Source organism: Panulirus ornatus, chromosome 24, assembly GCF_036320965.1.
Source record: "Panulirus ornatus isolate Po-2019 chromosome 24, ASM3632096v1, whole genome shotgun sequence".
Lineage (NCBI taxonomy): Eukaryota > Metazoa > Arthropoda > Malacostraca > Decapoda > Palinuridae > Panulirus > Panulirus ornatus.
Genome location: NC_092247.1, coordinates 3155518 through 3177778, shown reverse-complemented (window position 1 = coordinate 3177778; position 22261 = coordinate 3155518). Strand labels below are relative to the sequence as shown.

Sequence of the window (22261 nt, the reverse complement as noted above, 5' to 3'; positions counted from 1 at the left end):
GGAGATGTATAAAAGAAAGAGGCAGGAGGTTAAGAGAAAGGTGGAAGAGATGAAATAGAGGGCAAATGAGAGTTGGAGTGAGAGAGTATCATCAAATTTTTGGGAGAATAAATGGGTATGTTTGAAGGAATAGTGGTTCCAACAATGTAATATGGTTGCGAGGCGTGGGCTATAGATAGAGTTGTTCAGAGGAGGGTGGATGTGTTGGAAATGAGATCAAGCCACCTCACACCACATATCATCCTCAAACATTTCATTTCCATCACATCCAATCTCCTTCACACAACCCTATCCATAGCCTAAGCCTCAAATCCATGAAATATTGTTGTGACCACAAATCTTTCATACATACCCATTTTTTGCCCTCCCAAATAAAGTTCTCTATTTCCATACATTCTTTGATACTCCCAGAACCATTCGCCTCTTATCGCACCCTATGACTCATTCCTGTTTCCATGGGGTTACGTTCACTGCTATGTCCACTTCCTGACATCAAAAACACCACTTCTTCCAATTTTTCTCCATTTAAAGTTGTAGCCCAGCTAACTTGTCCCTCAACCCTGCTGAACCTAATAACCTTGCATTTATTCACATTCCCTCTCAACTTTCTCCTTTCTTACACTCTTCCAAATGCAGTAACCAGCTTTTGTAGTTTCTCACCTGAATATACCACCAGTGCTGTATCATCAGCAAACAACAACTGACTCACTTCCCAGGCCCTCTCATCCCCCATAGACTGCATACTTGCCCCTCTCTCCAAGACTCTCGCATTTAACTCCTTTAACACCCAATCCATAAACAAGATGTATGAAAATAAAAAAGAATTCCTCAACATCCTCTACAAACAACTCATCCACTCCTCTTGGCCTCACCTGCCTGGTCTTCCACCCTCTCAAAAGTAAATATACCACACAAAACAGTGCATTCAGAATAATCAGTGGCTGCTGGAGTTCGCTTGATATGGAGACTCTATTGCTGTGGCCACCCCATTGAGGGAGTTCCGGAATGGAACAGACGTCAGAGATATAGACAGATAGACAGCCTAGTATCTAAACCACTCAATACCTTCATATAGAAACAGATGCTCTCAATACATGTCCCATTTCAACATGCTAAGCACTCAATTCTATGCAAGGCATCCCCCACCCAAGCCATCCTGTAGCTATCTATAAACCCCCAAGTAGAAACAAAAAACTTACCCCTGCCTCACACTTCAGCAACCTCTACTCAGAGATTCTGCAACACCACAATTCAGCAACCTCTACTCAGAGATTTCCCCAACACCTAACGATTACAATTCTGACAAAACATATACAAACTGAAATATCCTGGTAAACACTAAACAAATGACCTCCTAACTCAGTCTTAAACTCCAACCCATCAGGTATACATGCATCAGAGACATAATCCCAACAAAAACACAAGTCACACTCTCCCAACTAAACTCTAGATATCATCCAGCCCTACAACACTACAAACACCATTTCATCATATCACACGATCCTTCATTCTCATAACGCAACTACCATCAGAAAGACACCAAACATTTACTACTCATGTATGTGGGTAATAAATATAAAGCAGACTGGGATGAAAGTATATATATGTACTTACTTTCTGGTGTCTGCACCTTTTAACCTCCATGTGGCCAAGGTAGCCAGACACTCTGTCTAGGGTTTGAATCCAACCTATGGTGTTTAAACATTTGTCTGTCCATCGACATATTTACTCCTCAACTGCCCTACACTCTCTGGACACAGATGCACACAATATCACAACACTTTAAGAACAAAGGTCCTGTCTGGAGGATGTAGCCACCTTCCCAAGTGCTGCAGGATTTAAGTAGTAGAAGATACATAAATACATATATATATCATCAAGAACATATACAAGTAAGATTAAATGTTGAAATATAAACTGAATTCATGGATAAAAATGAATAAATATTTTCATTAATATCTTACTTGAAAGGTAACTTCCCCATGAAGAATGCTGAATATATGTCTGTGGTTCTTCAATAATGTTTGTAACCCTCCACAGGACTTCTTTAAAGCAGAGAGTTTTTGGGGTTCCATACGTTTAGCTATACCATTCAGAGTCATGCTACCTCCACGGTCCCATGGCACAAAGACATTCTTGCCTATCTCAACCTGTGGTTTAAGACAATTAGGGATGTAAAGTCGATGTACTCATTCTAAAATTCTGAAAATAAAATTACTTCATGGGAATACACACCTGGTTCAAAAAGAGGGACATGGGCAAGTATACATGGGTGAGTAGGAAGATGGCCTGCAGGTATTATTAGATTGCATAATGATTGATGGGTATGCAAAAGAAACTTTGCTGTGAATATACTGAGAAAGGACAGATGGTGGGATGTCTGATCATTACCTGGTGGAGACAAGTAAAGATTTTCAGAAAAGAAGACATGATAATGAAAAAGGCCTGTGTGAAGAAAGACCACGAAAAACTGATTGTACAAAGGCAAGAAGTGAGAGTAGATGAAGCTAGGGTAGTGGGTGAGGAACTGAAGGTCTTAAGGGAAGCAGTGATGGCATGTGCGAGAGAAGTGTGAAATATGCGTAAGATTAGAGATGGACAAGGCTTTGAGGGTGCATGTACTTACAAACTTTTTCCACCACTCATAGATGTGTTATTTGTAATATCTGTATCTGGGAATGAAATGTTTGAGGACAATATGTGGTGTGAGATGGTTTGATCAAGTAAGTAATGAAAGGGTAAGAGAGATGTGTGGTTATAAAGAGAGTGTGGTTGAGAAAGCAGAAGAGGGTGTGTTGAAATGATTTGGACGCATGGAGAGAATGAGTGGGCAAAGATCGACAAAGAGGATATATGTGTCCGAAGTGGAGGGAAGGAGAAGTGGAAGACCAAACTGGAGGTGGAAGGATGAAGTGAAAAAGATATTTAGCGATCAGGGCCTGAACATACAAGAGGGTGAAAGGCGTGCAAGGAATAAAGTGAATTGGAACAATGTGGCATACAGGGGTGGAAGTACTGTCAATGGATTGAATCAGGGCATGTGAAGCATCTGGGGTAAACCATGGAAAGGTCTGTGGGGCCTGGACATGGTAAGGGAGCTGTGGTTTTGGTGCATTACACATAACAGCTAGAGACTGAGTGAGAATGAATGCAACCTTTTTCGTCTGTTCCTGGCACTGCCTCACTGGGGGTGGGAGGGACAAATGCTATTATGTGTGTGGCGGGGTGGTGACGAGAATGGATGAAGGCAGCAAGTATGGATATGTACATGTGTATATATGTATATGTGCATGTGTGGGCCTTTATGTATATACATGTGTACGTGGGAGGGTTGGGCCATTCCTCGTCTATTTCTTTGCACTACATCCCAGACACAGGACGCGGCAGTTAAGCATAGTAGTAAATATCTGGGAAAGTGATAGAAGGATGGAGCAGAACAGGCTTCAAGTTACAGGCTTAAACATGTAGGAGGGTGGGAGGTGTTTACCATGTCATTTTAATTCACTCCTACCCTGCACACCTCTCACCCTCCTCTTAAATGTTCAGACCCATATAACTCGAAGCCTCTTCCACTCTGTCCTTCTATCCAGCTCATGTAGAGACCGTTTTTCAATGATATCTACAATAAAGAAGTCAGAACTGCAAGCAGAGAATATCAAAAAAAGAGATATGGTTCAATGAAAGGAGTCAAAAGGCAACAGATTGCAGGGATGTACTATGGAAGAGATATAAACAGCACATTTAATCATCATTTGGAAGGTATGAATGGAGAAGGATTGAGTATAAGAAAATAGGGAAGAAGCAGCAGATTACTTTTGAAAAGACCCAAAATGTTTACAGAAATTCATCTGAAGTATACTTTTGGCTAAGGAGCTAAGGCTAAAGTATTCAGAGAGAAATAAGCAAGAGATGTCATAATGGAAAGAGCTGATATAAAGAACCAAACACCAACTGCTAAAAGAATGTAATTATGGGCAGAAATAAGCAATACACTTTCTTCTCAGAAGAGATGCTAGGAGGGCCACTATGCTACGAATGTTAAAGATCATTTATGGGTAATGATTTTTCAAGATTTCTTTCTAACTACTATAGAACTTCTTTCATGAAAAAGTCATGATTAACATTTTCTCATTTTCTCAGACTAAACACTGATAATTATTACTTTCTTTAAAAATATTACTCATTACAACAAAAAAAATACTACCTCAACTAAATGATTATTCTCCATGAGCATTTTTCCCACTGCAGACACCAGATCTTCTCTAATGCTATTCTCCAATTGTGTACAGTTACGCACTGGTTGCACAGCTTCCCGAGCCTTAAAGTTTTCTGTCCACAGAGCATCCTCAAAATTCTCAATTCTAATTTTCTTAACTTTGTGATTTTCCCAATTAGTATCATTTTCCTGATTTTTTTGAGCTTTAGTGATGGTGTTAGTTCTTGCTCTCACAAATTCATCAATCTTTAGAAAAATCTGAGGGGACTCTGATTCTCTGTATGTCCTCTCCTGACCAACCAAACAAACTCTTTTGGTTGAGGGAATCCTCAGCTTGTCTTGCCACACTTCAAAGCCACAAACAGTGCCCACTTCTTTTATGTATTCTAAGTACTCTGAGTACTGGCTTCTTCCTGCACACTTTCTTCGATACTTGCAATCAAAGTCATGGGCACAACAAGGAATGACAAAGAAGCGGGTTGTAAATTTTGACTTAGCAGCTATTACTGGAAGCCAAGGAGTTAATTCATCCGAGTGATTTCCAATCAGCCAATCATATTCAGGAAACAGATTTTTGTCAGATGGTTCAATGACTCCTTCCTAAAAATAAGTGAAAAATTTTCAATAAAAACATTTGAAAATGAAAAAATCCATATTACACATTTAAATACATAAAAACTAAAATATCAACAATATGTCACACTGTATCATCTTAATTCTATTCCCAGTTCCACTTATACATATCCTTAGTGTGTTAATGTGATAAATGAACTGACTGAGCCTTAGAGGGAAAAATCTTCACTTGCCCCCTTCTCTGTTCCTTCTTTTGGAAAAGTAAAACAAGAGGGGAGGATTTCCAGCCCCCTGCTCCCACCCTTTCAGTTGGAGTATGAAGAATGGAGTGAAAAAAGATTTTGAGCAATCGGGTCCTGAACATGCAGGAGGGTACAAGGCGTGCACAGGATAGATTCAATTGGAGCATTGTGATATACTAAAGTCAATGCGCTGAAAATGAAGTGAATCAGGGTATGTGAAACGTCCAGGGTAAATCATGGAAAGATGTATGGGACCTAGTTGTGGACAGGGAGCTGTGGTTTCAGTGCATTACACAAGACAGCTCAAGAATGGATATGAAAGCATGTGGTGATGCAGGGGCCGGCAATCAGGTGTGGAAGAGATGAAGAGACTGTATATGTTATCTTTTTCTTTTCCTCATGCATTTCTGACATTTCCTAAGGGGCAGGATGGCATCAGAAATGAATGAAGGTGAGCAAGTATGAATATGTACATGTGTATATATGTATATGTATGGATATTAACCCTGGGGTAGGAGAGAAAGAATACTGCCCACATATTCCCTGCATGTTGTAGATGGTGGCTAATTGTGGTGGGAGTGGGGAGCTACAAATCCTCCCCTCCAGTTTTACTTTCTCAGAAGAAGGAACAGAGAAGAGGGCCAAGTGAGGATTTTTCCCTCAAAGGTTCAGTAATGTTCCTTATACTTCCTCACTAACTGCGGGAAATGCCAAATACATATGTGCCTATATATATCTACATATTCATTTATTTATTTTACTCAATCGCCATTTCCCACATCAGCAAGGTGGCACCAGGAAACAGACAAAGAACGACCCATCCACTCATATACACACACATATATATATTATTATTATTATTATTTTGCTTTGTCGCTGTCTCCCGCGTTTGCGAGGTAGCGCAAGGAAACAGACGAAAGAAATGGCCCAACCCACCCCCATACACATGTATATACATACACGTCCACACACGCAAATATACATACCTATACATCTCAATGTACACACATTTATATATATACACACACAGACACATACATATATACACATGCACACAATTCACACTGTCTGCCTTTATTCATTCCCATCGCCACCTCGCCACACATGGAATAACATCCCCCTCCCACCTCATGTGTGCGAGGTAGTGCTAGGAAAAGACAACAAAGGCCCCATTCGTTCACACTCAGTCTCTAGCTGTCATGCAATAATGCCCGAAACCACAGCTCCCTTTCCACATCCAGACCCCACACAACTTTCCATGGCTTACCCCAAACGCTTCATATGCCCTGATTCAATCCATTGACAGCACATCGACCCCGGTATACCACATCGATCCAATTCACTCTATTCCTTGCCCGCCTTTCACCCTCCTGCATGTTCAGGCCCCGATCACTCAAAATCTTTTTCACTCCACCTTTCCACCTCCAATTTGGTCTCCCACTTCTCCTCGTTCCCTCCACCTCCGACACATATATCCTCTTTGTCAATCTTTCCTCACTCATTCTCTCCATGTGCCCAAACCATTACAAAACACCCTCTTCCACTCTCTCAACCACGCTCTTTTTATTTCCACACATCTCTCTTACCCTTACATTACTTACTCGATCAAACCACCTCACACCACACATTGTCCTCAAACATCTCATTTCCAGCGCATCCACCCTCCTGTGCACAACTCTATCGATAGCCCACGCCTCGCAACCATACAACATTGTTGGAACCACTATTCCGTCAAACAGAGCCATTTTTGCTTTAGAGATAATGTTCTCGACTTCCACACATTCTTTAAGGCTCCCAGGATTTTCGCCCCCTCCCCCACCCTATGATTCACTTCCGCTTCCATGGTTCCATCCGCTGCCAGATCCACTCCCAGATATCTAAAACACTTTACTTCCTCCAGTTTTTCTCCATTCAAACTTACCTCCCAATTGACTTGACCCTCAACCCCACTGTACCCAATAACCTTGCTCTTATTCACATTTACTCTTAACTTTCTTCTTTCACACACTTTACCAAGCTCAGTCACCAGCTTCTGCAGTTTCTCACATGAATCAGCCACCAGCGCTGTAACATCAGCGAACAACTGACTCACTTCCCAAGCTCTGTCATCCCCAATAGACTTCATACTTGCCCCTCTTTCCAAAACTCTTATAATAAAAAAATGAATAATTAAATATATATATATATATATATATATATATATATATATATATATATATATATATATATGAGAGCAGTGTGGTTTCAGAAGTGGTAGAGGATGTGTGGATCAGGTGTTTGCTTTGAAGAATGTATGTGAGAAATACTTAGAAAAGCAAATGGATTTGTATGTAGCATTTATGGATCTGGAGAAGGCATATGATAGAGTTGATAGAGATGCTCTGTGGAAGGTATTAAGAATATATGGTGTGGGAGGCAAGTTGTTAGAAGCAGTGAAAAGTTTTTATCGAGGATGTAAGGCATGTGTACGTGTAGGAAGAGAGGAAAGTGATTGGTTCTCAGTGAATGTAGGTTTGCGGCAGGGGTGTGTGATGTCTCCATGGTTGTTTAATTTGTTTATGGATGGGGTTGTTAGGGAGGTAAATGCAAGAGTCTTGGAAAGAGGGGCAAGTATGAAGTCTGTTGGGGATGAGAGAGCTTGGGAAGTGAGTCAGTTGTTGTTCGCTGATGATACAGCGCTGGTGGCGGATTCATGTGAGAAACTGCAGAAGCTGGTGACTGAGTTTGGAAAAGTGTGTGGAAGAAGAAAGTTAAGAGTAAATGTGAATAAGAGCCAGGTTATTAGGTACAGTAGGGTTGAGGGTCAAGTCAATTGGGAGGTGAGTTTGAATGGAGAAAAACTGGAGGAAGTGAAGTGTTTTAGATATCTGGGAGTGGATCTGGCAGCGGATGGAACCATGGAAGCGGAAGTGGATCATAGGGTGGGGGAGGGGGCGAAAATCCTGGGGGCCTTGAAGAATGTGTGGAAGTCGAGAACATTATCTCGGAAAGCAAAAATGGGTATGTTTGAAGGAATAGTGGTTCCAACAATGTTGTATGGTTGCGAGGCGTGGGCTATGGATAGAGTTGTGCGCAGGAGGATGGATGTGCTGGAAATGAGATGTTTGAGGACAATGTGTGGTGTGAGGTGGTTTGATCGAGTGAGTAACGTAAGGGTAAGAGAGATGTGTGGTAATAAAAAGAGCGTGGTTGAGAGAGCAGAAGAGGGTGTTTTGAAGTGGTTTGGGCACATGGAGAGGATGAGTGAGGAGAGATTGACCAAGAAGATATATGTGTCGGAGGTGGAGGGAACAAGGAGAAGAGGGAGACCAAATTGGAGGTGGAAGGATGGAGTGAAAAGGATTTTGTGTGATCGGGGCCTGAACATGCAGGAGGGTGAAAGGAGGGCAAGGAATAGAGTGAATTGGAGCGATGTGGTATACCGGGGTTGACGTGCTGTCAGTGGATTGAATCGGGGCATGTGAAGCGTCTGGGGTAAACCATGGAAAGCTGTGTAGGTATGTATATTTGCGTGTGTGGACGTATGTATATACATGTGTATGGGGGGGGGGTTGGGCCATTTCTTTCGTCTGTTTCCTTGCGCTACCTCGCAAACGCGGGAGACAGCGACAAAGTATAATAAAATAATAAATATATATATATATATATATATATATATATATATATATACTTGCAGTGGAATTTATTAAAAAAGGGGGTGACTGTATTGTTGACTGGTTGGTAAGGTTATTTAATGTATGTATGACTCATGGTGAGGTGCCTGAGGATTGGCGGAATGCGTGCATAGTGCCATTGTACAAAGGTAAAGGGGATAACAGTGAGTGCTCAAATTACAGAGGTATAAGTTTGTTGAGTATTCCTGGTAAATTATATGGGAGGGTATTGATTGAGAGGGTGAAGGCATGTACAGAGCATCAGATTGGGGAAGAGCAGTGTGGTTTCAGAAGTGGTAGAGGATGTGTGGATCAGGTGTTTGCTTTGAAGAATGTATGTGAGAAATACTTAGAAAAGCAAATGGATTTGTATGTAGCATTTATAGATCTGGAGAAGGCATATGATAGAGTTGATAGAGATGCTCTGTGGAAAGGATGAGTGAGGAAAGATTGACCAAGAGGATATATGTGTCGGAGGTGGAGGGAGCAAGGAGAAGAGGGAGACCAAATTGGAGGTGGAAAGATGGAGTGAAAAAGATTTTGTGTGATCGGGGCCTGAACATGCAGGAGGGTGAAAGGAGGGCAAGGAATAGAGTGAATTGGAGCGATGTGGTATACCGGGGTTGACGTGCTGTCAGTGGATTGAATCAAGGCATGTGAAGCGTCTGGGGTAAACCATGGAAAGCTGTGTAGGTATGTATATTTGCGTGTGTGGACGTATGTATATACATGTGTATGGGGGGGGGTTGGGCCATTTCTTTCGTCTGTTTCCTTGTGCTACCTCGCAAACGCGGGAGACAGCGACAAAGTATAAGAAAAAAAAAAATATATATATATATACATATATATATTATATATATATATTTTCTTTTTTTTTGCTTTGTCGCTGTCTCCCGCGTTTGCGAGGTAGCGCAAGGAAACAGACGAAAGAAATGGCCCAACCCACCCCCATACACATGTATATACATACGTCCACACACGCAAATATACATACCTACACAGCTTTCCACACATTCTTCAAGGCTCCCAGAATTTTCGCCCCCTCCCCCACCCTATGATCCACTTCCGCTTCCATGGTTCCATCCGCTGCCAGATCCACTCCCAGATATCTAAAACACTTCACTTCCTCCAGTTTTTCTCCATTCAAACTCACCTCCCAATTGACTTGACCCTCAACCCTACTGTACCTAATAACCTTGCTCTTATTCACATTTACTCTTAACTTTCTTCTTTCACACACTTTACCAAACTCAGTCACCAGCTTCTGCAGTTTCTCACATGAATCAGCCACCAGCGCTGTATCATCAGCGAACAACAACTGACTCACTTCCCAAGCTCTCTCATCTCCAACAGACTTCATACTTGCCCCTCTTTCCAAAACTCTTGCATTCACCTCCCTAACAACCCCATCCATAAACAAATTAAACAACCATGGAGACATCACACACCCCTGCCGCAAACCTACATTCACTGAGAACCAATCACTTTCTTCTCTTCCTACACGTACACATGCCTTACATCCTCGATAAAAACTTTTCACTGCTTCTAACAACTTGCCTCCCACACCATATATATATATATATATATATATATATATATATATATATATATTATTATTTTTTTTTTTATTATACTTTGTCGCTGTCTCCCGCGTTTGCGAGGTAGCGCAAGGAAACAGACGAAAGAAATGGCCCAACCATACACATGTATATACATACGTCCACACACGCAAATATACATACCTACACAGCTTTCCATGGTTTACCCCAGACACTTCACATGCCTTGCTTCAATCCACTGACAGCACGTCAACCCCGGTATACCACATCACTCCAATTCACTCTATTCCTTGCCCTCCTTTCACCCTCCTGCATGTTCAGGCCCCGATCACACAAAATCTTTTTCACTCCATCTTTCCACCTCCAATTTGGTCTCCCTCTTCTCCTTGTTCCCTCCACCTCCGACACATATATCCTCTTGGTCAATCTTTCCTCACTCATCCTCTCCATGTGCCCAAACCACTTCAAAACACCCTCTTCTGCTCTCTCAACCACGCTCTTTTTATTTCCACACATCTCTCTTACCCTTACGTTACTCACTCGATCAAACCACCTCACACCACACATTGTCCTCAAACATCTCATTTCCAGCACATCCATCCTCCTGCGCACAACTCTATCCATAGCCCACGCCTCGCAACCATACAACATTGTTGGAACCACTATTCCTTCAAACATACCCACTTTTGCTTTCCGAGATAATGTTCTCGACTTCCACACATTCTTCAAGGCCCCCAGGATTTTCGCCCCCTCCCCCACCCTATGATCCACTTCCGCTTCCATGGTTCCATCCGCTGCCAGATCCACTCCCAGATATCTAAAACACTTCACTTCCTCCAGTTTTTCTCCATTCAAACTCATCTCCCAATTGACTTGACCCTCAACCCTACTGTACCTAATAACCTTGCTCTTATTCACATTTACTCTTAACTTTCTTCTTCCACACACTTTTCCAAACTCAGTCACCAGCTTCTGCAGTTTCTCACATGAATCAGCCACCAGCGCTGTATCATCAGCAAACAACAACTGACTCACTTCCCAAGCTCTCTCATCCCCAACAGACTTCATACTTGCCCCTCTTTCCAAAACTCTTGCATTTACCTCCCTAACAACCCCATCCATAAACAAATTAAACAACCATGGAGACATCACACACCCCTGCCGCAAACCTACATTCACTGAGAACCAATCACTTTCCTCTCTTCCTACACGCACACATGCCTTACATCCTCGATAAAAACTTTTCACTGCTTCTAACAACTTTCCTCCCACACCATATATTCTTAATACCTTCCACAGAGCATCTCTATCAACTCTATCATATGCCTGGAGAAGGCATATGATATATATATATATATATATATATATATATATATATATATATATATATATATATATATATATATATATATATATATATATATTTTTTTCTTTTTTCTTTTAAACTATCCGCCATTTCCCGCATTAGCGAGGTAGCGTTAAGAACAGAGGACTGGGCCTTTGTGGAATATCCTCACCTGGCCCCCCTCTGTTCCTTCTTTTGGAAAATTAAAAAAAAGAAAAAAAAAAACGAGAGGGGAGGATTTCCAGCCTCCTGCTCCCTCCCCTTTTAGTCGCCTTCTACGACACGCAGGGAATACGTGGGAAGTATTCTTCATCCCCTATCCCCAGGGATATATATATATATATATATATATATATATATATATATATATATATATATATATATATATATATATATATATATATACATATTCATTTTTTTTTTTTTTTGCTGTCTCCCGCGTTTGCGAGGTAGCGCAAAGGAAACAGACGAAAGAAATGGCCCAACCCACCCCCATACACATGTATATACATACGCCCACACATGCAAATATACATACCTACACAGCTTTCCATGGTTTACCCCAGATGCTTCACATGCCCTGATTCAATCCACTAACAGCACGTCAACCCCGGTATACCACATCGATCCAATTCACTCTATTCCTTGCCCTCCTTTCACCCTCCTGCATGTTCAGGCCCCGATCACATAAAATCTTTTTCACTCCATCTTTCCACCTCCAATTTGGTCTCCCACTTCTCCTCGTTCCCTCCACCTCCGACACATATATCCTCTTGGTCAATCTTTCCTCACTCATTCTCTCCATGTGCCCAAACCATTTCAAAACACCCTCTTCTACTCTCTCAACCACGCTCTTTTTATTTCCACACATCTCTCTTACCCTTACGTTACTTACTCGATCCAACCACCTCACACCACACATTGTCCTCAAACATCTCATTTCCAGCACATCCATCCTCCTGCGCACAACTCTATCCATAGCCCACGCCTCGCAATCATACAAAATTGTTGGAACCACTATTCCTTCAAACATACCCTTTGAGGGAATACCCTCACCTGAGGAAAGATTGACCAAGAGGATATATGTGTCGGAGGTGGAGGGAACGAGGAGAAGAGGGAGACCAAATTGGAGGTGGAAAGATGGAGTGAAAAAGATTTTGTGTGATCGGGGCCTGAACATGCAGGAGGGTGAAAGGAGGGCAAGGAATAGAGTGAATTGGAGCGATGTGGTATACCGGGGTTGACGTGCTGTCAGTGGATTGAATCAAGGCATGTGAAGCGTCTGGGGTAAACCATGGAAAGCTGTGTAGGTATGTATATTTGCGTGTGTGGACGTATGTATATACATGTGTATGGGGGGGGTTGGGCCATTTCTTTCGTCTGTTTCCTTGTGCTACCTCGCAAACGCGGGAGACAGCGACAAAGTATAAAAAAAAAAAAAAAATATATATATATATATATATATACATATATATATTATATTCTCGATTAATATGGGTAAAATTGAAAGTTGATGGAGAGAGGTGGGTGATTATTGGTGCATATGCACCTGGGCATGAGAAGAAAGATCATGAGAGGCAAGTGTTTTGGGAGCAGCTGAATGAGTGTGTTAGCGGTTTTGATGCACGAGACCGGGTTATAGTGATGGGTGATTTGAATGCAAAGGTGAGTAATGTGGCAGTTGAGGGAATAATTGGTATGCATGGGGTGTTCAGTGTTGTAAATGGAAATGGTGAAGAGCTTGTAGATTTATGTGCTGAAAAAGGACTGATGATTGGGAATACCTGGTTTAAAAAGCGAGATATACATAAGTATACTTATGTAAGTAGGAGAGATGGCCAGAGAGCGTTATTGGATTACGTGTTAATTGACAGGCGTGCGAAAGAGAGACTTTTGGATGTTAATGTGCTGAGAGGTGCAACTGGAGGGATGTCTGATCATTATCTTGTGGAGGCTAAGGTGAAGATTGGTATGGGTTTTCAGAAAAGAGGAGTGAATGTTGGGGTGAAGAAGGTGGTGAGAGTAAGTGAGCTTGGGAAGGAGACCTGTGTGGGGAAGTACCAGGAGAGACTGTGTACAGAATGGAAAAAGGTGAGAACAATGGAAGTAAGGGGAGTCGGGGAGGAATGGGATGTATTTAGGGAATCAGTGATGGATTGCGCAAAAGATGCTTGTGGCATGAGAAGAGTGGGAGGTGGGCTGTTTAGAAAGGGTAGTGAGTGGTGGGATGAAGAAGTAAGAGTATTAGTGAAAGAGAAGAGAGAGGCATTTGGACGATTTTTGCAGGGAAAAAATGCAATTGAGTGGGAGAAGTATAAAAGAAAGAGACAGGAGGTCAAGAGAAAGGTGCAAGAGGTGAAAAAAAGGGCAAATGAGAGTTGGGGTGAGAGACTATCAGTAAATTTTAGGGAGAATAAAAAGATGTTCTGGAAGGAGGTAAATAGGGTGCGTAAGACAAGGGAGCAAATGGGAACTTCAGTGAAGGGCGTAAATGGGGAGGTGATAACAAGTAGCGGTGATGTGAGAAGGAGATGGAATGAGTATTTTGAAGGTTTGTTGAATGTGTCTGATGACAGAGTGGCAGATATAGGGTGTTTTGGTCGAGGTGGTGTGCAAAGTGAGAGGGTTGGGGAAAATGATTTGATAAACAGAGAAGAGGTAGTAAAAGCTTTGCGGAAGATGAAAGCCGGCAAGGCAGCAGGTTTGGATGGTATTGCAGTGGAATTTATTAAGAAAGGGGGTGGCTGTATTGTTGACTGGTTGGTAAGGTTATTTAATGTATGTATGACTCATGGTGAGGTGCCTGAGGATTGGCGGAATGCGTGCATAGTGCCATTGTACAAAGGCAAAGGGGATAAGAGTGAGTGCTCAAATTACAGAGGTATAAGTTTGTTGAGTATTCCTGGTAAATTATATGGGAGGGTATTGATTGAGAGGGTGAAGGCATGTACAGAGCATCAGATTGGGGAAGAGCAGTGCGGTTTCAGAAGTGGTAGAGGATGTGTGGATCAGGTGTTTGCTTTGAAGAATGTATGTGAGAAATACTTAGAAAAGCAAATGGATTTGTATGTAGCATTTATGGATCTGGAGAAGGCATATGATAGAGTTGATAGAGATGCTCTGTGGAAGGTATTAAGAATATATGGTGTGGGAGGCAAGTTGTTAGAAGCAGTGAAAAGTTTTTATCGAGGATGTAAGGCATGTGTACGTGTAGGAAGAGAGGAAAGTGATTGGTTCTCAGTGAATGTAGGTTTGCGGCAGGGGTGTGTGATGTCTCCATGGTTGTTTAATTTGTTTATGGATGGGGTTGTAAAGGAGGTAAATGCAAGAGTCCTGGAAAGAGGGGCAAGTATGAAGTCTGTTGGGGATGAGAGAGCTTGGGAAGTGAGTCAATTGTTGTTCGCTGATGATACAGCGCTGGTGGCTGATTCATGTGAGAAACTGCAGAAGCTGGTGACTGAGTTTGGTAAAGTGTGTGGAAGAAGAAAGTTGAGAGTAAATGTGAATAAGAGCAAGGTTATTAGGTACAGTAGGGGTGAGGGTCAAGTCAATTGGGAGGTGAGTTTGAATGGATTGGGTTGGGCCATTTCTTTCGTCTGTTTCCTTGCGCTACCTCGCAAACGCGGGAGACAGCGACAAAGTATAAAAAAAAAAAAAAAAAAAAAAAAAAAAAAAAAAATATATATATTATATATATATTTTCTTTTTTTTTGCTTTGTCGCTGTCTCCCGTGTTTGCGAGGTAGCGCAAGGAAACAGACGAAAGAAATGGCCCAACCCACCCCCATACACATGTATATACATACGTCCACACACGCAAATATACATACCTACACAGCTTTCCATGGTTTACCCAAGACACTTCACATGCCTTGATTCAATCCACTGACAGCACGTCAACCCCGGTATACCACATCGATCCAATTCACTCTATTCCTTGCCCTCCTTTCACCCTCCTGCATGTTCAGGCCCCGATCACACAAAATCTTTTTCACTCCATCTTTCCACCTCCAATTTGGTCTCCCTCTTCTCCTCGTTCCCTCCACCTCCGACACATATATCCTCTTGGTCAATCTTTCCTCACTCATTCTCTCCATGTGACCAAACCATTTCAAAACACCTTCTTCTGCTCTCTCAACCACGCTCTTTTTATTTCCACACATCTCTCTTTTTTTTTATTTCCACACATCTCTCTTACCCTTACGTTACTTACTCGATCAAACCACCTCACACCACACATTGTCCTCAAACATCTCATTTCCAGCACATCCATCCTCCTGCGCACAACTCTATCCATAGTCCACGCCTCGCAACCATACAACATTGTTGGAACCACTATTCCTTCAAACATACCCATTTTTGCTTTCCGAGATAATGTTCTCAACTTCCACACATTCTTCAAGGCTCCCAGAATTTTCGCCCCCTCCCCCACCCTATGATCCACTTCCGCTTCCATGTTTCCATCCGCTGCCAGATCCACTCCCAGATATCTAAAACACTTCACTTCCTCCAGTTTTTCTCCATTCAAACTCACCTCCCAATTGACTTGACCCTCAACCCTACTGTACCTAATAACCTTGCTCTTATTCATGTAAGGCATGTGTACGTGTAGGAAGAGAGGAAAGTGATTGGTTCTCAGTGAATGTAGGTTTGCGGCAGGGGTGTGTGATGTCTCCATGGTTGTTTAATTTGTTTATGGATGGGGTTGTTAGGGAGGTGAATGCAAGAGTCTTGGAAAGAGGGGCAAGGATGAAGTCTGTTGGGGATGAGAGAGCTTGGGAAGTGAGTCAGTTGTTCGCTGATGATACAGCGCTGGTGACTGATTCATGTGAGAAACTGCAGAAGCTGGTGACTGAGTTTGGTAAAGTGTGTGAAAGAAGAAAGTTAAGAGTAAATGTGAATATATATATATATATATTTATATATATATATATATATATATATATATATATATATATATATATATATATATATATATATATATATGGTCACTTGGAGAGAATGAGTGAGGAAAGATTGACCAAGAGGATATATGTGTCGGAGGTGGAGGGAACGAGGAGAAGAGGGAGACCAAATTGGAGGTGGAAAGATGGAGTGAAAAAGATTTTGTGTGATCGGGGCCTGAACATGCAGGAGGGTGAAAGGAGGGCAAAGAATAGAGTGAATTGGAGCGATGTGGTATACCGGGGTTGACGTGCTGTCAGTGGATTGAATCAAGGCATGTGTATGGGGGTGGGTTGGGCCATTTCTTTCGTCTGTTTCCTTGCGCTACCTTGCAAACGCGGGAGACAGCGACAAAGCAAAAAAAAAAAGAAAAAAAAAATATATATATATGTTGAATGTGTCTGATGACAGAGTGGCAGATATAGGGTGTTTGGGTCGAGGTGGTGTGCAAAGTGAGAGGGTTAGGGAAAATGATTTGGTAAACAGAGAAGAGGTAGTAAAAGCTTTGCGGAAGATGAAAGCCGGCAAGGCAGCAGGTTTGGATGGTATTGCAGTGGAATTTATTAAAAAAGGGGGTGACTGTATTGTTGACTGGTTGGTAAGGTTATTTAATGTATGTATGACTCATGGTGAGGTGCCTGAGGATTGGCGGAATGCGTGCATAGTGCCATTGTACAAAGGCAAAGGGGATAAGAGTGAGTGCTCAAATTACAGAGGTATAAGTTTGTTGAGTATTCCTGGTAAATTATATGGGAGGGTATTGATTGAGAGGGTGAAGGCATGTACAGAGCATCAGATTGGGGAAGAGCAGTGTGGTTTCAGAAGTGGTAGAGGATGTGTGGATCAGGTGTTTGCTTTGAAGAATGTATGTGAGAAATACTTAGAAAAGCAAATGGATTTGTATGTAGCATTTATGGATCTGGAGAAGGCATATGATAGAGTTGATAGAGATGCTCTGTGGAAGGTATTAAGAATATATGGTGTGGGAGGCAAGTTGTTAGAAGCAGTGAAAAGTTTTTATCGAGGATGTAAGGCATGTGTACGTGTAGGAAGAGAGGAAAGTGATTGGTTCTCAGTGAATGTAGGTTTGCGGCAGGGGTGTGTGATGTCTCCATGGTTGTTTAATTTGTTTATGGATGGGGTTGTTAGGGAGGTAAATGCAAGAGTTTTGGAAAGAGGGGCAAGTATGAAGTCTGTTGGGGATGAGAGAGCTTGGGAAGTGAGTCAGTTGTTGTTCGCTGATGATACAGCGCTGGTGGCTGATTCATGTGAGAAACTGCAGAAGCTGGTGACGGAGTTTGGTAAAGTGTGTGGAAGAAGAAAGTTAAGAGTAAATGTGAATAAGAGCAAGGTTATTAGGTACAGTAGGGTTGAGGGTCAAGTCAATTGGGAGGTGAGTTTGAATGGAGAAAAACTGGAGGAAGTGAAGTGTTTTAGATATCTGGGAGTGGATCTGGCAGCGGATGGAACCATGGAAGCGGAAGTGGATCATAGGGTGGGGGAGGGGGCGAAAATTCTGGGAGCCTTGAAGAATGTGTGGAAGTCGAGAACATTATCCCGGAAAGCAAAAATGGGTATGTTTGAAGGAATAGTGGTTCCAACAATGTTGTATGGTTGCGAGGCGTGGGCTATGGATAGAGTTGTGCGCAGGAGGATGGATGTGCTGGAAATGAGATGTTTGAGGACAATGTGTGGTGTGAGGTGGTTTGATCGAGTAAGTAACGTAAGGGTAAGAGAGATGTGTGGAAATAAAAAGAGCGTGGTTGAGAGAGCAGAAGAGGGTGTTTTGAAGTGGTTTGGGCACATGGAGAGAATGAGTGAGGAAAGATTGACCAAGAGGATATATGTGTCGGAGGTGGAGGGAACGAGGAGAAGAGGGAGACCAAATTGGAGGTGGAAAGATGGAGTGAAAAGGATTTTGTGTGATCGGGGCCTGAACATGCAGGAGGGTGAAAGGAGGGCAAGAAATAGAGTGAATTGGAGCGATGTGGTATACAGGGGTTGACGTGCTGTCAGTGGATTGAATCAAGGCATGTGAAGCGTCCGGGGTAAACATGGAAAGCTGTGTAGGTATGTATATTTGCGTGTGTGGACGTGTGTATGTACATGTGTATGGGGGGGGGGGGGGGTTGGGCCATTTCTTTCGTCTGTTTCCTTGCGCTACCTCGCAAACGCGGGAGACAGCGACAAAGTATATAAAAAAAAAAAAAAAAAAAATATATATATATATATATATATATATATATATATATATATATATATATATATATATATATATATATTATCCCTGGGGATAGGGGAGAAAGAATACCTCCCACATATTCCCTGCGTATCGGAGAAGGCAACTAAAAGGGAAGGGAGCGGGGGCTGGAAATCCTTCCCTCTCTTTTTTTTTTTTTTTTTTCCAAAAGAAGGAACAGAGAAGGGGGCCAGGTGGGGATATTCCCTCAAAGGTCCAGTCCTCTGTTCTTAACGCTAACTCACTAATGCAGGAAATGGCAAATAGTATGAAAGAAAGAAAGAAATATATATATATTTATTTATCTATTTTATTTTGCTTTGTCGCTGTCTCCCGCATTAGCAAGGTAGTGCAAGGAAACAGGCGAAAGAATGGCCCAACCCACCCACATACACATGTATATACATACACATCCACACACGCAAATATACATACCTATACATCTCAATGTATACATATATATACACACACAGACATATACATACATACACACGTACATAACTCATACTGTCAGCCTTTATTCATTCCCTTCGCCACCTCGCCACACATGGAATAACAACCCCCTCATGTGTGCGAGGTAACGCTAGGAAAGACAACAAAGGCCACATTTGTTCACACTCAGTGTCTAGCTGTCATGTAATAATGCACCGAAACCACAGCTCCCTTTCCATATCCAGGCCCCACAGAACTTTCCATGGTTTACCCCAGATGCTTCACATGCCCTGGTTCAATCCATTGACAGTACATCCACCCCAGTATACCACATCGTTCCAATTCACTCTATTCCTTGCACGCCTTTCATCCTCCTGCATGTTCAGACCCCGATCACTCAAAATCTTTTTCACTCCATCTTTCCACCTCCAATTTGGTCTCCCACTTCTCTCGTTCCCTCCATCTCTGACACATATATCCTCTTGGTCAATCTTTCTTCACTCATTCTCTCCATGTGACCAAACCATTTCAAAACACTCTCTTCTGCTCTCTCAACCACACTCTGTTACCACACATCTCTCTTACCCTATTATTACTTACTCGATCAAACCACCTTACACCACATATTGTCCTCAAACATCTCATTTCCAGCACATCCACCCTCCTCCGCACAACTCTATCCATAGCCCATGCCTTGCAACCATACAACATTGTTGGAACCAGTATTCCTTCAAACATACCCATTTTTGCTTTCCGAGATAATGTTCTCGACTTCCACACATTCATCAAGGCTCCCAGAATTTTCACCCCTCCACCATCCTATGATTCACTTCCACTTCCATGGTTCCATCCGCTGCTAAATCCACTCCCAGATATCTAAAACACTTCACTTCCTCCAGTTTTTCTCCATTCAAACTTACCTCCCAATTGACTTGACCCTCAACCCTACTGCACCTAATAAACTTGCTCTTATTCACATTTACTCTCAAATTTCTTCTTTCACACACTTTACCAAACTCAGTCACCAGCTTCTGCAGTTTCTCACATGAATCAGCCACCAGCGCTGTATCATCAGCGAACAACAACTGACTCACTTCCCAAGCTCTCTCATCCACAACAGACTGCATTCACCTCCCTAACAACCCCATCCATAAACAAATTAAACAACCATGGAGACATCACACACCCCTGCCGCAAACCTACATTCACTGAGAAGCAATCACTTTCCTCTCTTCCTACACGTACACATGCCTTACATCTTCAATAAAAACTTTTCACTACTAACAACTTGCCTCCCACACCATACACACCATATATTCTTAATACCTTCCACAGAGCATCTCTATCAACTCTATCATATGCTTTCTCCACATCCATAAATGCTACATACAAATCCATTTGCTTTTCTAAGTATTTCTCACATACATTCTTCAAAGGAAACACCTGATCCACACATCCTCTACCATTTCTGAAACCACACTGCTCTTCCCCAATCTGATGCTCTGTACATGCCTTCACCCTCTCAATCAATACCCTCCCATATAATATACCAGGAATACTCAACAAAATTATACCTCTGTAATTTGAGCACTCACTCTTATCCCCTTTGCCTTTGTACAATGGCACTATGCAAGCATTCCGCCAATCCTCAGGCACCTCACCATGAATCATATTATTTATATTTTATTCATTTTGCTTTGTCGCTGTCTCCCGCGTTAGCAAGGTAGCGCAAGGAAACAGACGAAAGCATGGCCCAACCCACCCACATACACATGTATATACATACACGTCCACACACGCAAATATACATACCTATACATCTCAACGTATACATATATATATACACACACAGACATATACATATATACTATTATTATTATTTTGCTTTGTCGCTGTCTCCCGCGTTTGCGAGGTAGCGCAAGGAAACAGACAAAAGAAATGGCCCAACCCACCCCCATACACCATGTATATACATACACGTCCACACGCGCAAATATACATACCTATACATCTCAATGTACACATATATATACACACACAGACACATACATATATACCCATGCACACAATTCACACTGCCTTTATTCATTCCCATCACCACCTCGCCACACATGGAATACCATCCCCCTCCCCCCTCATGTGTGCGAGGTAGCACTAGGAAAAGACAACAAAGGCCCCATTCGTTCACACTCAGTCTCTAGCTGTCATGCAATAATGCCTGAAACCACAGCTCCCTTTCCACATCCAGGCCCCACACAACTTTCCATGGTTTACCCCAGACGCTTCACATGCCTTGATTCAATCCACTGACAGCACGTCAACCCCGGTATACCACATCGATCCAATTCACTCTATTCTTTGCCCTCCTTTCACCCTCCTGCATGTTCAGGCCCCGATCACACAAAATCTTTTTCACTCCATCTTTCCACCTCCAATTTGGTCTCCCACTTCTCGTTCCCTCCACCTCCGACACATATATCCTCTTGGTCAATCTTTCCTCACTCATTCTCTCCATGTGCCCAAACCATTTCAAAACACCCTCTTCTGCTCTCTCAACCATGCTCTTTTTATTTTCACACATCTCTCTTACCCTTACATTACTTACTCGATCAAACCACCTCACACCACACATTGTCCTCAAACATCTCATTTCCAGCACATCCACCCTCCTGTGCACAACTCTATCCATAGCCCACGCCTCGCAACCATACAACATTGTTGGAACCACTATTCCTTCAAACATATCCATTTTTGCTTTCCGATATAATGTTCTCGACTTCCACACATTCTTCAAGGCTTCCAGGATTTTCGCCCCCTCCCCCACCCTATGATTCACTTCCGCTTCCATGTTTCCATCTGCTGCCAGATCCACTCCCAGATATCTAAAACGCTTTACTTCCTCCAGTTTTTCTCCATTCAAACTTACCTCCCAATTGCCTTGACCCTCAACCCTACTGTACCTAATAACCTTGCTCTTATTCACATTTACTCTTAACTTTCTTCTTTCACACACTTTACCAAACTCAGTCACCAGCTTCTGCAGTTTCTCACATGAATCA

The 22261-nt window shown here is 42.3% G+C and overlaps 1 protein-coding gene across 3 annotated transcripts in view; it reads right to left on the bottom strand.

The window, feature by feature from the left end:
* Window positions 1-22261, bottom strand: part of LOC139757018 (probable tRNA (uracil-O(2)-)-methyltransferase) — a 65812-nt gene that overhangs the window by 4359 nt on the left and 39192 nt on the right. For all 3 annotated transcript variants that reach the window (XM_071676982.1, XM_071676981.1, XM_071676983.1), the window contains exons 7-8: window positions 4205-4816; window positions 1965-2150 (exon numbers count right to left, since the gene is read on the bottom strand). In XM_071676982.1, coding sequence (XP_071533083.1) covers window positions 1965-2150; window positions 4205-4816 — 798 coding nt within the window. The remainder of the gene's footprint in view (window positions 1-1964; window positions 2151-4204; window positions 4817-22261) is intronic.